This window comes from Amphibalanus amphitrite, unplaced genomic scaffold (genome assembly GCF_019059575.1).
Source record: "Amphibalanus amphitrite isolate SeventyFive unplaced genomic scaffold, NRLGWU_Aamphi_draft 000784F_arrow, whole genome shotgun sequence".
Classification (NCBI taxonomy): domain Eukaryota; kingdom Metazoa; phylum Arthropoda; class Thecostraca; order Balanomorpha; family Balanidae; genus Amphibalanus; species Amphibalanus amphitrite.
In genome coordinates this window covers 227,048-240,768 of record NW_024882278.1, presented here as the reverse complement: position 1 = coordinate 240,768, position 13,721 = coordinate 227,048, and the positions used below count along the sequence as shown (strand labels likewise).

The 13,721-nt window shown below is 53.9% G+C and overlaps 1 protein-coding gene across 1 annotated transcript in view; it reads right to left on the bottom strand.

Moving 5' to 3' along the window:
* LOC122366095 (protein FAM110A-like) overlaps positions 1-13,335 on the bottom strand; it is a 30,975-nt gene extending 17,640 nt beyond the window's left edge. Inside the window, exons 1-2 of the mRNA XM_043337922.1 lie at positions 13,175-13,335; positions 12,701-12,848 (exon numbers count right to left, since the gene is read on the bottom strand). Of these exons, the coding sequence (XP_043193857.1) occupies positions 12,701-12,794 (94 nt within the window). The 5' untranslated portion in view covers positions 12,795-12,848; positions 13,175-13,335. The remainder of the gene's footprint in view (positions 1-12,700; positions 12,849-13,174) is intronic.
* Between the last annotated feature and the right edge of the window lie 386 nt (positions 13,336-13,721).

The following is a 13,721-nucleotide window of genomic DNA, read 5'->3' as shown; positions in this document are numbered from 1 at the left end:
GGGCACGTCAACCATGAGAGCCGATCGCGTACGAGAGGAGGAGCGGAAAGAGAGGGAAGGATAACCGGTGACAGCGACGGATAGGTGATCAACAATTTCACTGTGGACAGAGGAATTGTGGAACCGGAAAGAGGCTGAGAACAAGTGTGGACAGTGGACAATCATAGCGGTTAGCAATGACTAAACTGATCGTATCCGGGAAATTTAGATAAAAACTATTGAACCGGAAATCACGAACTGAGCTCACTGATAAACACTGAGAGCTGAGAGTTGAGAAGACTGCCAGCACAAGACACTGTGATCCGGAAGATTGACCACTTGAATGGACGGCAGCATGCCTAAACAGACACCTTCAGACATAAGCATGCTGAGAGGTTTGGCAGGCACATTACAAACGCCCAGCCGAACCGAGCCCTCGAGTCAAGGTCAGACCACAGTCGTGACTAGCCGGCACGACCGGCACCCAACACATGAGAGCGATATATCACACCCGGACGGCTGCATACCTGCGCCCCTCCCTCCTCTGATAAGGCAGGCATTGTTCAGCGACAAAACACGCCGATATCTCAGGTGTGAAATCAGTCCACGTGAGACGCCACGGAGGCACGTAGACACGTGTCGTCAGACGATGCACCCTCACGTGACACGTGGTACGTGGAGCGTGACCGTAGTTTGGCTTCCCCACGCGGCGCCTACGCAGGGGGTCACGGTTCACACTTCACGTGCTCCCCTCCCCTTCCATCATTACACCCGGATGTCTGTCAGACGCTACCACTGACACTGGTTGTCTAAAGCCACTCCCAGACCTACCCTCCAGTCCTACCCTCGAGTGCTACCCTCCTTGGGCTCACGCAGGGCACCCGGCCGCTGCCCCCGGTCGTGTCACGCTCCGTCACGCTACCGTCACAGCAGGAGGTGCAACGCCGAGCCAGCGGCGCGTGACAGCCCGTCAACGGCCGGGGGGAGACCTGGGGGCTGGGAGGGACTGGGACGGACGTCATCGGGCGGGAATAATTACAGCAGGGAGCTGAGTGATTAGTTCCACATTTAGAGCCAACAGAGGGGAGTTCTAGGATTAGAACCAAAGAAGAGCAGCAGGGCTAGAAAAAGCATCAATTCTATGACAAACCAAAATCAGAAATATGCCGACAGCAAACTTCAGTGCTTGGCTCTCTGCTCTCCCCCCCCCCCCAATAGAGGGGAGCTCAGCCAGAGCCCCGAGCGTGTAGTGCCCGCCCTCGCCGTGACCACACTACTTGCAGAGCTCACGGTGACCTCCGACTGAGGTCACGGTAACTGATTGAAGTCACGGTGACCGTCCACGGGTTGTAGACCGGTCCGTGACCAACTTAGCTCTATCGTCAGCTGACTGCCGATCGGCCCAGCAAAACACAACCCGGCAAACGTTACGTCACGGCACGTCCCAACGGCCAGACGGCGGGCTATCCACCGTCCGGTACGAACGGTATAGCAACGGGCGGGCAGCAGGCTGCAGAACCTAACGGGCTGGCCCACTGCTCGCCGGTCGGGGGCGGCTCCGGTACAGTCCGAGCCAGCTGGGTTGGTGGGTCAGTAGGACCGCCCCGCGGCCACCGGAGGTGTCTCACAGAGCCCGGGGTGTCTCACGGAGTGTCGGGAGTCACACGGAATCGGAACCCGTCTCCCAGTTCCCAGTTGTCCGACGGTGTGATCATTGGCGACTTTCATTTGTAATTTCCTCACCGGCGGCTGACCACACACCCACCGCAAACAATCACTTCCCCCACTCTCTCGCCTGAGTAAGAAGTCGGTAAACTTGCCATCAATCCCACCACCGCCGTCGCGGGAGCCGTCACTGTTATTACGTATTCCCACCCAACAAAACCCGTTTACCCAGGGTAGAATGGGCCGGCGGTGGGGGTCAGTCCGGCTAATCCCGCTCCTCGTCCCCGGATCACGGCCCGATTTCACCGCTCGCTGGGGACGGGCGGACGGGCTGGATCCGGGGTACAGCCCGTGTCGGAGAGGGCTCAGCGGCGGGCAGTGGGCGGACGGCGACTGACAACACGGGATAATGATCGGTTCGGTGGAGAGGTCAGCCGACGCCGGGAGAGAAGGGGAGGAGCCGACTGGACAGGGCTGGACAGAGGAGAGGATTGGACATGCCGGACAGACAGGACTGGACAGAAACAGATAGACATGACAGGCCGGGTCGGCCCATGTTACCCTGGACAGTACCGGACATGTCTGATGTCAGAGAGAGTGGCGGAGACCCCGACAGATTAGTGTGACAGGCGGGTGGAGAGACATTTCCCAGCAGAGAACAGAACAGATCATACCTCACCGGGGCGGACAAAACTCGACAGAGGGTCGGACAAAGGGGCAGGGCGGTACGCGGTCCATCCCCGGCAGTTTGGGCAGATGGGTCCGCTGATTGGCGGCGTCACAGGCCGCTGGACGAGGACAGTACCACTGACCGGTCAGAGCAGCCGCGGGTGACGGACCGCACCCCTGGACAGCGCATTTGGGTGGATAACGGATGGATAGACGGATGCAACTGCGGGCGATGGATGGTACCCCTGGACGGACCGACACATGTGGGGGTGACGTATAGATAGACTGCGCAACTGTGAGTGAGGGATAGAAAGGCTGGTGCAACTGACGGACAGCACTACTGCCCGACACATTTGGATTAATTGGACGGACTGTCATTTGGATGGAAATTGTGGTGCAACTGTGAGAGACTGACGATCATCTGAGGAGAAGTCGCACGCTGGCCAACGCTCCAGTCCCTAACCACCTACCGCCCAAAACAGGCCCCACATGGAGAGCGGGCCGGACACCAAAATCAGTGCCGTCGCACGCTGAGCTCTCGAGTCACGCCCCGGCCTATCGGTATAAAACTCAGAGACCCGATCAATGCTGAACACGAATTGACAGGCTGACTCGCAATAGCTGCAAAAGAGCAGGGGGCAGCTTCGGCTTGCAGGAGCACGCCCAACGGTTCCAGGTCACCAATCGGTTGTTCCAACAATGATAACTCTCTGGCGCCAGCCCCAACAGATGGACGGAGTCCTGCCAGTTGTCACGTCCGGCTGACAAAACAACCCACCCCGTGACACAGCGCTCAGACGTATGGAGGAGAAAGGAGACAGACAAAACAGAAAAGGGAACGGAAGGAAAGGCGTGGAGCATAACAAAGAAGGGGAAGGAGAAGAAGAGAATAGGACCAGTGGCGATGGATGCGGGCCAAAGAACAGATAAAAGAAATAGATGAAGAGCAGAGATAAGATAGAGGCGAACAAATGAGATGGGGCGATGGGGTATGGAGGTCTGGATGTCATCAGCTCCGCCACATCTCTCCTTTCCCTCCCTCCCCTCTCCCCCTCTCTCTCTCTCTCTCTCTCTCTCTCTCTCTCTCTCTCTCTCTCTCTCTCTCTCTCTCTCTCTCTCTCTCTCTCGCAGTTCGTGCCAGATGAGCTCTGCGCTCTGCGTTTCCTCGATAATTCGGTCACGGATGGCTCCCCAGGAACAGAGACATTACCACAGAGCATCAATGAGGCCCCAACTAGACCATCAATCACACAAATCGATCGTAAACGCATTGTGTAATTCACGGTCCATCATACAAACTACCCCTGTGGTTTATGGTCTGCTTCACGTGGCACATTTGACCTCCGTTTATCGCCACGTGTGCCGATCAGAGCTCATATCGCTCAGCAGGAGATGTCACAACACGGACATCTGGAGCCCACTGCAGCGGACAGCCTCGTCGCCGTTCATATAAACATGTAACCGGAGCGGCCCATTTTCACCCTGGGGCGTTCCTCCCGACTATAAACATCGCGCCGGGTTCGTCTCTGGCGAGCGTCGTCCCGCGGTCTGCCACCGTCGCCGCTGCAGAGCCGTCTCTCCCCACACACAAACACCCTCCGGTCGGTGGTGGTGGCCCCGCACGGCCCGTGACGTCACAGCGGGGCCGTGTATTGATCGCGGCGCACGGCGGCGAACGTGGTGCGCCACGGCACGCCGCCGGTGGGGCAGTGCGGCCACCGTCCGGGGTGGCCGGAGAATGATCGAGATCCGGAGAGACTTGGTCATTAGGAGTCTGAGAGCCACACTGACACTCATGAATCAAGGATCGCACGAGTAGGTCCTGGCCTGAAGACTGCTCACTTCTGGTCCAGGAGGTCTGATTCTCATCGTCTGGGACTTCCCAACCACTTTACGGTCGTGATAAAACCGGCTCACCTGGTTCCAGTCGGAAATAACCCCAGATTAAGCCGGAGAGTATCACCGAACTTGTGATTTACGGCAGCCTCTGGAGAGTGGCTGCCACTCTGGGTTCTCTGCGGCCCCCGAGCGACCGACTCGACTGCTGAGTTCAGCGGTTGAGATCTCATTATCGCCCTCTCCCAGCGGCAAACCTCAGACAAAGACGGCAGGTCTCCGCTCCTCTCCCCGGTTGGAGAGAGGAGCCGCCCCACACACAGCCTACCAAACCGCCGAGTGGCATCCATCCCGGGTTTCGGCACCGATGTTTGTTTATTTCGGACACGGCATTAGCGAGCGGCTGCGTTAGTCGTCAGTGTTTGGAGGTTCGCCAAACCACCGCGGTCGCAGCATTTCATTGGTTCCGTCACGAAAATGGAAGACCAGATTCTGGGGATATTTGTGGTTCCAATAAGAACCGATCGAGCTCAATAACTTTCAGATCGGGTGTCAGAACAGTTCTGGGTCAGTCATTCAAGTTCAGCCCTGAATGATGTTCAGGAGTTTGCTGAAGTCTTTGTTCAGAGTTTTCCAAACTAGAGGCCAGATTCGGCAGCATGGCAGACGGGCAGCAACACAATGGAAAATATTTTTGCAAGGTGACCCGTGAAGTCCAAAATAAGGCTAGCATTGTGGCATGTCCCTTCCATTCCAAGTACGGCTGATAATCACTCCCTTTGTTTTACTCGCGCATGGCCTCGCCTCGCTTTATGTAAAAATAAATTGCACGGCAGACAACAGAGTCCGTGTTAATTTCTCGTGCCAGACCAATACGGAAAACAACCAAACACCGTTATGCACCGTGAAAGCGACGGAGCAGCACTTATGGTGTTCCGTGCCGAGTGGGAGGTGTTATCATACACGGCTCAATGTCGCGGGCAGTCCCGCGTCCTTCAGCGCTCACATGTGAGAGTCGGTGCACTCAGTGGCGCAGCCAGGGGGGGGGGTCAGAGGGTCAGCTGACCCCCCCCGAAATTTATGTCAGGGGCCCGCTCTGAGAGAGAGAGAGAGAGAGAGAGAGAGAGAGAGAGAGAGAGAGAGAGAGAGAGAGAGAGAGACCTGGGCCCCCGAGTGGATGGGCCCGGGCCCCCGGAAGAACGGGCCCTGGCCCCGGGTGGACGAGCCTGGGCTCCCGGTTGGAATGGGCCCGGGTTCCTGGGAGAACGGGGCCCGGACCCCCGGATGCTTGGGGCCCGGGCCCCCGGCAGAACGGGGCCCGTGCTCCCGGTTGGATGGGGCCCGGGCCCCCAGGAGAACGGGCCCGGGACCCCTGGGTTGATGGGCCTGGGCCCCTGGGAGAACGGGGCCCGTGCCCCCGGGTGGATGGGGCCCGGGCCCGGGAGAACGGACCCGGGCCCCCAGGGTGGATGGGCCCGGGGCCCCCGGGTGGATGGGCCCGGGCCCCCGGGTGGATGGGCCCGGGCCCCCGAGTGGACGGGGGCCCGGGTCCCCCGTGTGGATGGGGCCCGCTAGGGTGACCCGCTTGCTCCGCAACGCAAATGAGGGGTATTTTCAACCGGTGGGCGTTTGGTTGGTCTTGTGCCCGTGGGTTATGGATCCACTATCCATTTCGGTCGATTGCTTTTTGACGGGTAAACATTTTGATTTGGGAAAAATTTCCATTGCATCGACGTGCCCGTGCCTGATAAGTAATAAGCATGCTTTCTACTTTAGAACATGTCAAGTGTGTTTTATAGCATTGCTGCGTAAATTATTAAAAAATAAAAATAAAAGCCGTACATGAATTTCGCTAAAATGGCTATGCAGAAATTTGAAACATTTATATTTTAAGACATGTTGCTAGTCATACAAAAGTGATGAGTGGATCCAGGAGAAAATTGAATGCTTTTTACAAAGATACCATTTTCAATCGTCAAATGTATCAGGCTATGCAGCAAAATCCGTGTAATTAAGTATGTGGCACATCATGGACAAATAACACTTTCTCCAGCGATTTGTTCCACCTTGTTTTTGATCAATTAGCTTTTCACAATTTTTCCATGCGAGGCTGTGCATTTCTTTTGCCAACAGGCGTTGTTAGAACCCTTTCCGTCAAACAGTCACCCGAAAATAGCATTAAGTCCCAAATCTGTCCGAAACGTCAATTAGTCCCTCAGCATAAGTCCCTCACGGGTGCACGTGGCGCGTGCCATCCCTGTACCGCACACCATTAGATAGCCCGTTCGATTCTCTACACGATACTGTGTTCCCCGTGCCGATCGGGCCCACGGTTACCGAGATACTGCACGGGGACCGAACCCGTGTCGGGCAAATTAGCCATTTTCGCCCGATTTTGCAAGCCGATTTATACATGTTAAGTCTATGACGCGAATTTGCACTTTTCAGGCACTCGCTATCGACCCGATCAAGCTGAGACCTCTCAAAGGCACGTGGCCCATCCTTGTTCTATAAGTTGCGCAAATTTCAACGCGTTAGGTGCAAAGGTCTTGCCTGTACCCTGCGTTAAGTAATACCGTGCAGGGACCTCGGTAACAGACAGAATCTACGTCACCACATCACCACACCACAACAAACCCGGCCCAAAGGCAATACATGTCCCATGCCAGCGCGTTAAAACTTATTGTAAGCGAATGCACGTAATGAAGAAGAATAATGGCACAATCTACTACAACAGCCAATAGATGACAAAGGACAGACACATGAGACTACTAATAACTTGTCCGACGGAAGCAGGCCACAGTTCCATTTGCATATAACTATGCTATGCATATTGCGGAAGGGGCACATTTCGGCCTCGAAAGATACCAATTCATACTTCATATGTAGTAGCAGTATATTTCTGTCGTGGTCAATTTGCGCAGAAATTAAACACCGGGTGATTACCGAGCTATTGCTCTATCAAAACCTTCCGATTCAAACTCGCTCAGGTTATCGTGTAGGTAAAGGGGGCCCGCTCAGCAGAATGCGTATTAAATATGGAGAGATTCTGAAAAATGGGTGGGGGGCCCGCACACTAGGGGGCCCGCTTTGGAGGCGATGACCCCCCCGAAATGAAATCCTGGCTGCGCCACTGGGTGCACTCGCCGTGATACGGGCCGTGCACTCGTGATACGGGTCGTATCGTCATTATACGACACTACACTTCGTACGTCAATCGTCAGCACAAACAGAATCCACGACCCAAACATGACACCAAGGCACTCACGGATGTTCACTCATTATAGTTGTACCATTGTACACTGTGGGTACGCAAAATGGGATATTTTCCCATGACATAATGATACCAATTGGAAATCACAATAAGCCTAATTGACGAGAGGCGCATGAAAGAAAAAAAGACATTTCTCTGGGAGCTCATGTTGCCGTAGGTAAACTCCTGTCAGAAGTAAGCTAGGTTGCACGGGAAAAGAAATTAGAGCTGACTCGATATCGTTTACACAAACGAGCTGGATCCGGACGCGGAATCAGTCAACAAAGGCTGGAATAAGCCAATGATCCGAATCGATTCATGCTCCAATTAATATCGGCGATTCAGGTTCTACCCTAAAGAAAAACGATTCCTGCTCCAAAGGAATCAAGCTTAGTCTACAAAGTAACTTATTTCGGTAACACGAGACGGTCGCAAAATTGAGATTTATTATATAACGCACTACTCTGTGAACACCAAATGAGGCAAAATTGGCGTCGTCAAATCAGACAAAGACTCACTCTGATCATCATACACTTCCGTGAGGGTTTTATAAGGCATTACCCTGGCGATCCTTACATAAGGCGCCGCCGGACCTTAGGCCAAGCGGTACCGGGTCAAGTGCGTTATTAAGGCGTTCATTATTGGAATGGATCTCATTATGCGCCGGTACGGTTATAATCTGAAGAGAGGTAGATTTTTGATGAATAAAACATCCCCAGAGGGTTCCAAAAGGCGGCCGGTCGGACGCGGCGCGTAGAATTGAGATCGACACGACACTGGCATGCGAGTCCACCCACATCAAACAAAGGAGTGTCACGCACGGCTGGTGTTTGTTCCCAGCAGTCACCACGGCTCCATTTGGTGACGCTCCGGTTCAGTCATCCAAAGACAGCGCTTCCCTGCCTGATGGTAGGCATCATAAGATCCCAACCTTAGCTGCCGTCATAAAACCCAAAATGACTTCTCCCATGGCCACCTTGGCGTCAAAACCATGATCGATTATCGACACAGCACGCCAAATCGCGGCCAGTCAGCGAAAATAGCCGCTGGCATTGATTCTCGACGGAGCCGTGCAGAGAATTCATTTGTCGGCTTTGTCCAAACAGTGCACCGCATTGCCGGAAGGAAAGGGAGTGGTCGGGTCGATACTTCCAAACAGTGACGAGCGCTGGCCACGGGGGGCATATTGTGATACAAGGAGGCAGAGAAATAGCCACGGGCCCACGGTACTATAGATAGTCGTGCTCGGTCCTCTCTCCTAAACCGGCCCACCAGCTCGAGAGGTTCCATCCGAGAGCACTCTGGGTCATACATGAGACGGCAGATAGCGGAAAATGACCGATAGTCCGGTAGACGATTGTTTTTGATATCGTTTTGAAACAGCTGAAGGAGGGGCCAGGGAGCGGTCGGTGCCGTCAGTGATGCGCCAGGGGCGCGGTCAGTGGTCAGTCCGTTCCTCGCACCCCCAGCTGACGTCACAACCTCTCTCTGGTGACGTCACACAGTGGTCTGAGGGTGACACGTGTCAGTAACGACACCCCTCCCTGTCGGCGGGACTGATCAATGCTGGCGTCGCCACGAGCCCGCCATAGCGGCGGGGGCGGTCACCCCGGGGCGTGGTATGACGGCCTTCCATCGTCAGCGGCGTAACTCGACCAGTTCAGGCCGTGGTGAACACCTCATAGGCATGGAAACATACACAAATCCCTCAAAGATCCCCAGGGTTCTAGGAATCTCCAGTTGAACATGTCTGGCATCCTCCGTGGCTTCTAAGTTCTAGTCATCATTCTCCGGAGTTCGGTAATACTTATGAACAGCTATCACTTACATTGAGGTGAGCTATTTCAAATAGCTTCTATGCTTGCGTCCATCGAAATGAGCCAACAATGCGGATGATTGCACTCTGATGTAATCCTCCGATGAAGCACGACTAAAACGGGAACAAACTCTAAACTTCGCGCAACTTTCAGGAGAGAGAGCTCGGTCTGTTTTCAACATCGTGAGGCAACATTACGCCGGCATTATTCCAGACGATACTGCAATCATGCAGACAGGCTGCTTCAGTGAACACTAAGTCTGTCACACGTTCTGAAGCATGAAGTGCATTGGCACGATCCGAGCTGTCGCCACTGCGCAGTGTACGCTTGGCTGGCGGCGTTTCGCCGTGGAAGGTTAAGCGTCAGTTACGTAGCTTGGCTCACCACAAATGGCCGGGTAACCAAAATCACCCGGAAGACTTGCTAACTATGAGAAGATGGATTTCTCCCATCTGTGAACGGTAATGATTTGTTTCCTTCTGCGCAAATCGGATAATGAGTTACAGAAGCCAAAATACAGACCACATATCAACGGAAACTATGACCTTGGTCAATCACAGCGGACCAAAGCACAACGGACCAAATCACAGCGCGGCAGTTGTTCGCCCCTGGCAGAGCTGGGCCGGGACAGTCACACATCACTCCCATCCGGCCGGTAAATACAATAGGAGCAGCCTTGGGCGGCTGGCTTCTCTCTGAGCCAGCGATGCACCTCCCGGCCCGCGGGCACAGTCCAGCATGCCGTCAAGGCTGGGCCGTGCCGGGGTACCCTGCGTCCAGATAAGGACGGATAAGGATGGGCACGGCTAGGCAGACACACGGGGAATGGAACGACACGGGTCGAGAGGTCCGGAGAGGACACGGGTCGAGGGGCCACGGGGCCGGGGTAGGGAAGCCAAGTTTGTTCACTCAGCTGTCTACGGGAAGCTGTCGGGGCGGGGAAGAGCGAAGGAGGCGGTAAAAACCGCAGTGACTGGCATTTGGTACGGTTTGAGAACAAAACATGGGTAAAAGGTCACCGCCTAGCTCTGCTGTATATGCCCTGACGTATGCATTTATCGCAGTCTAACGTCGTTCACCACCACTGCCAACAGCTGTGGCGTAAGGTTCAAGGGTCGCCTGAACACAACAAGGCCGTCCTTCCTGCCCTGTGCCAAGCGATAAGAGCTAGCGCCCAACGGGACACAACACAACACCACAGCGGAGCGTGTGATAAGCCAGTGTGTTTGGTCTCCAGACCTTATGGTGACGAAATGAAAACAAAGTGATCGAAACGTGCATTAGCAGCATGACGCCATAATATCATGACGTCATTTTCAAACAACTGCAAGATCGGATTGTCTCCGAAGGATAGGTCTCTGATGTCATCTGCATCCAGTGTTTCCCACCAGTTCGTGGGATAGCTGATACGGATCACACTCTGCCGTTGTTTTGGATCAGAGTGTGAGCTGCCCGGCCGGTCCCGACATCACGAACAGGGTGTGGGAAGTGTGTTTATCTGGTGACCTTGACGGTAAGATTGGCTCAGACGGGATGAAACCCGTCCACGCTTATCACATTGACGGATTATACCGGTCGCAAAGTCTGCATTCAACAAAAAATAACCGGAAATCTCCAAGAACTCAATTAACGGAACTCATCTAAAATCGACTTATAAAGCCAGATTGTGTTACTTTAATCGCAAACAACTAAAATAGCAAGAAGAACTCTCCTCTGTCGGAACTTTTTTGTCTCAGTTGTCCCCGCTGACCAATCCTGCCGCCACGTCCCGGCACAAAAACACGGACAGTGATTCACCGGGAAGACACGTCGCTCGGACGCGCGGCGCCCAAAGTCGGCCATCCACCGCCCCACTCCGTGCTGCGAGCGGCGCCCGGTGGGACGGTCCAGCCCGCCACGGCGACCGGCCTGACCCGGCCAGACCGGCCCAGATGTGAATCACGACAATTCCTGGGAACGGCAAACGGCGGACTGAACGTGAAGCCGACACAAGGGTTTGATCACGTGGTCCGTGTTCGTGACCAGAGAATCGATCGACCGGTGAACTCACGAAAAGGCTGACTTGACGCTCAACTGACGACGCCGGAGAGAGCGTCTGTACTCTGTACCGGACATCGCTCCGAGACGTGGTGTCAACTGACACAGAACGATTGGGTTACTCGGGTCTGCGACATTCCGGGGGAGGGGTTACAGGGTTCATCCTCTGACCCTTGATGTCACACCAGTACAGCGGCACCCTTTCCCTAACGGGTGCCACCATCTGACACATGACACGGAGGCTCTGGAGTCTGGATGTCATCATGTGACACCCGCCCACCCCTCCGTCCCCTTCCGATCCGCCACCTGCGGGGAACAGGCCCCTGCCGGCGCCACGTCAGCAGTCAGCACCACGTGGTCCTGTGTCGCGCCGTCAGTTCCAGCTGTTTCAGTTTGCAAAAGTCATCGCGACAGTCACAAAACGACCGTCACAGAACGACTATCACAAAACGACCGTCACGTCACGATATCACGTCACGGCGAGGAGCGGTACGGATGTGAATAATAATTCAGCATCAAACGTCCGGTTCTGCTATCCGTCCTAAACATGCAGCTGCCGAATGTCGATGGCCAGCCCGTGGGCTTAGATGCGCGTCGACGGAAGGATTATTCGGCGAATATTAGCGGAAATTGATACACATCTAGCCTCGAAATAGGTGCCCCAATCAGCGGGGCTCTGTTAGCTATGTGGATCACCTGAAAAGTGTATCGGACTTTGCGTGCCGCTCCCCATACGGAGGCGGACCAAAGGCAGCTACCGCTCCGCCCCCTGCGGGCTGCGGACGCTCAATGTGGTTTTGCGGTCAAACGGTCCGATTTCGGCAGCTGGGCTCCGCTGAAAGCAAAGCCCTCAGCCAACAGCCAACAGTCATGCTTTGTCGCAGCCTGCAGACAAAGTTTTACAGAGGGACCACGAGAGCGGTGGCAGGGCCCTAAAACAATGATGGTATATTGTTGCGTTCGGTTGGCCTAATTCGGAACTAATCCGAGCAGAAACCACAGAGCGCGGTGGCCGTTTTGACTCGCTCCACAGAGCATGGTCCACCTACTCTGACCACAATCAGTTCAATCCGTCAGCTGTCCGAGAAAAACGTCACAGAAATGGAGAACAATGGCCACATAATGAGCCATTAGCGGGCACGGTGACCATTCACGGTGTCTTGGTTACGTGACGAAACCTGTCAGGTCCGTGGGTCCATCGGCGACTGGACGGTCTGGACAGGTGGCGCAGTGGAACCTAGATGGTACACGAAATCTGCAGGCCAACAAAGCTCAACAGAAGGCCCTTGCACAAAGAGAGTAAAGACCTAAGAAGGATGAGCTACAGGGCAGCTCCTGACAAATTGTTGAATTGATGATCTGTAAACATTGAATGTCAGATTGACTTAGAGGGAATACTCTAGAGAAGAGGATAGACAGCTAGAGGATAAGAGCATTGACTGACCATTGTTGGGGCGCAGTGACAGGCTTCCATAGGCCGCCAGCAGCCGATTGCCGTTCAGGGTCTTCAGAGGATGTTTCTTCTGAAGGACAGACATGGTGACTGAGCACACCAGCAGCTATGTTCAGTTCAGCTACACCAGGCCCATCACCTGCAATAAGAGAGCAATATGTCAAACCTTATTTCAGAACACACAACAATGCATAGAGGCCTTGAAAAACACTATTGGGCATTGTTGATATAAATTGACAAAGGTATCCTCAAAAACCAATATTGACATTGCTGAGAACAAAGCAAGAGTGCTGGAATATTCGAGCAGCACTTATCACACATAAAATGGATTATGGGGTCAGACATGGCTAGTGAATAAAACCGACTACACTCTCAGCTCATCCATCAATCACTGACCAGTGCAGTGACCCATGACCTTCAAACTGCACATCGAGATTGAGTTAGCACCGCAAATACTCCATTTACCTGTCTTTCTCAACAGCTACAAAGCTTTAGACACCACTAAAACCAGCATCAAGACTGTGACAATCCCTTAGTCTGACTAAGACACCCTCCCTTCCTACACCCCGTTCCCAAACGCGACACGCGAGCGTGGACCTCCCACGCCCCAAGAGAGAAACACGACTGACACGGATGTCAACAAAAGCGCAAAGCTGGCAGCAACAGCTGACTGTATGGTCAGCTGATTTTTGACAGTGGCGTTCTCAGGCTATGAAATAAAGGGGGCTCTGCCAGATTCACGCTGTATTTTAATTCTCAGAGCACAAGCCTTAGCGTTTATTTTCACATGTTTTACCAATATTAAACTGAAATAATTAATTGACTGGTCAGAAACAAGGCAAGTTATTGATCAATCATGCATATTCTGCCATCTAGCGAGCATTGAGAGAGCTAGTACTGGCTAGGACACATGAACTTTACAGATGGCAGCACAACGAAGCAGACGGATTCAGATATCTTTTGTAGGTGGCAGCACCATGCAAGGACTTATTAGCCACACTACTTGTTCTCT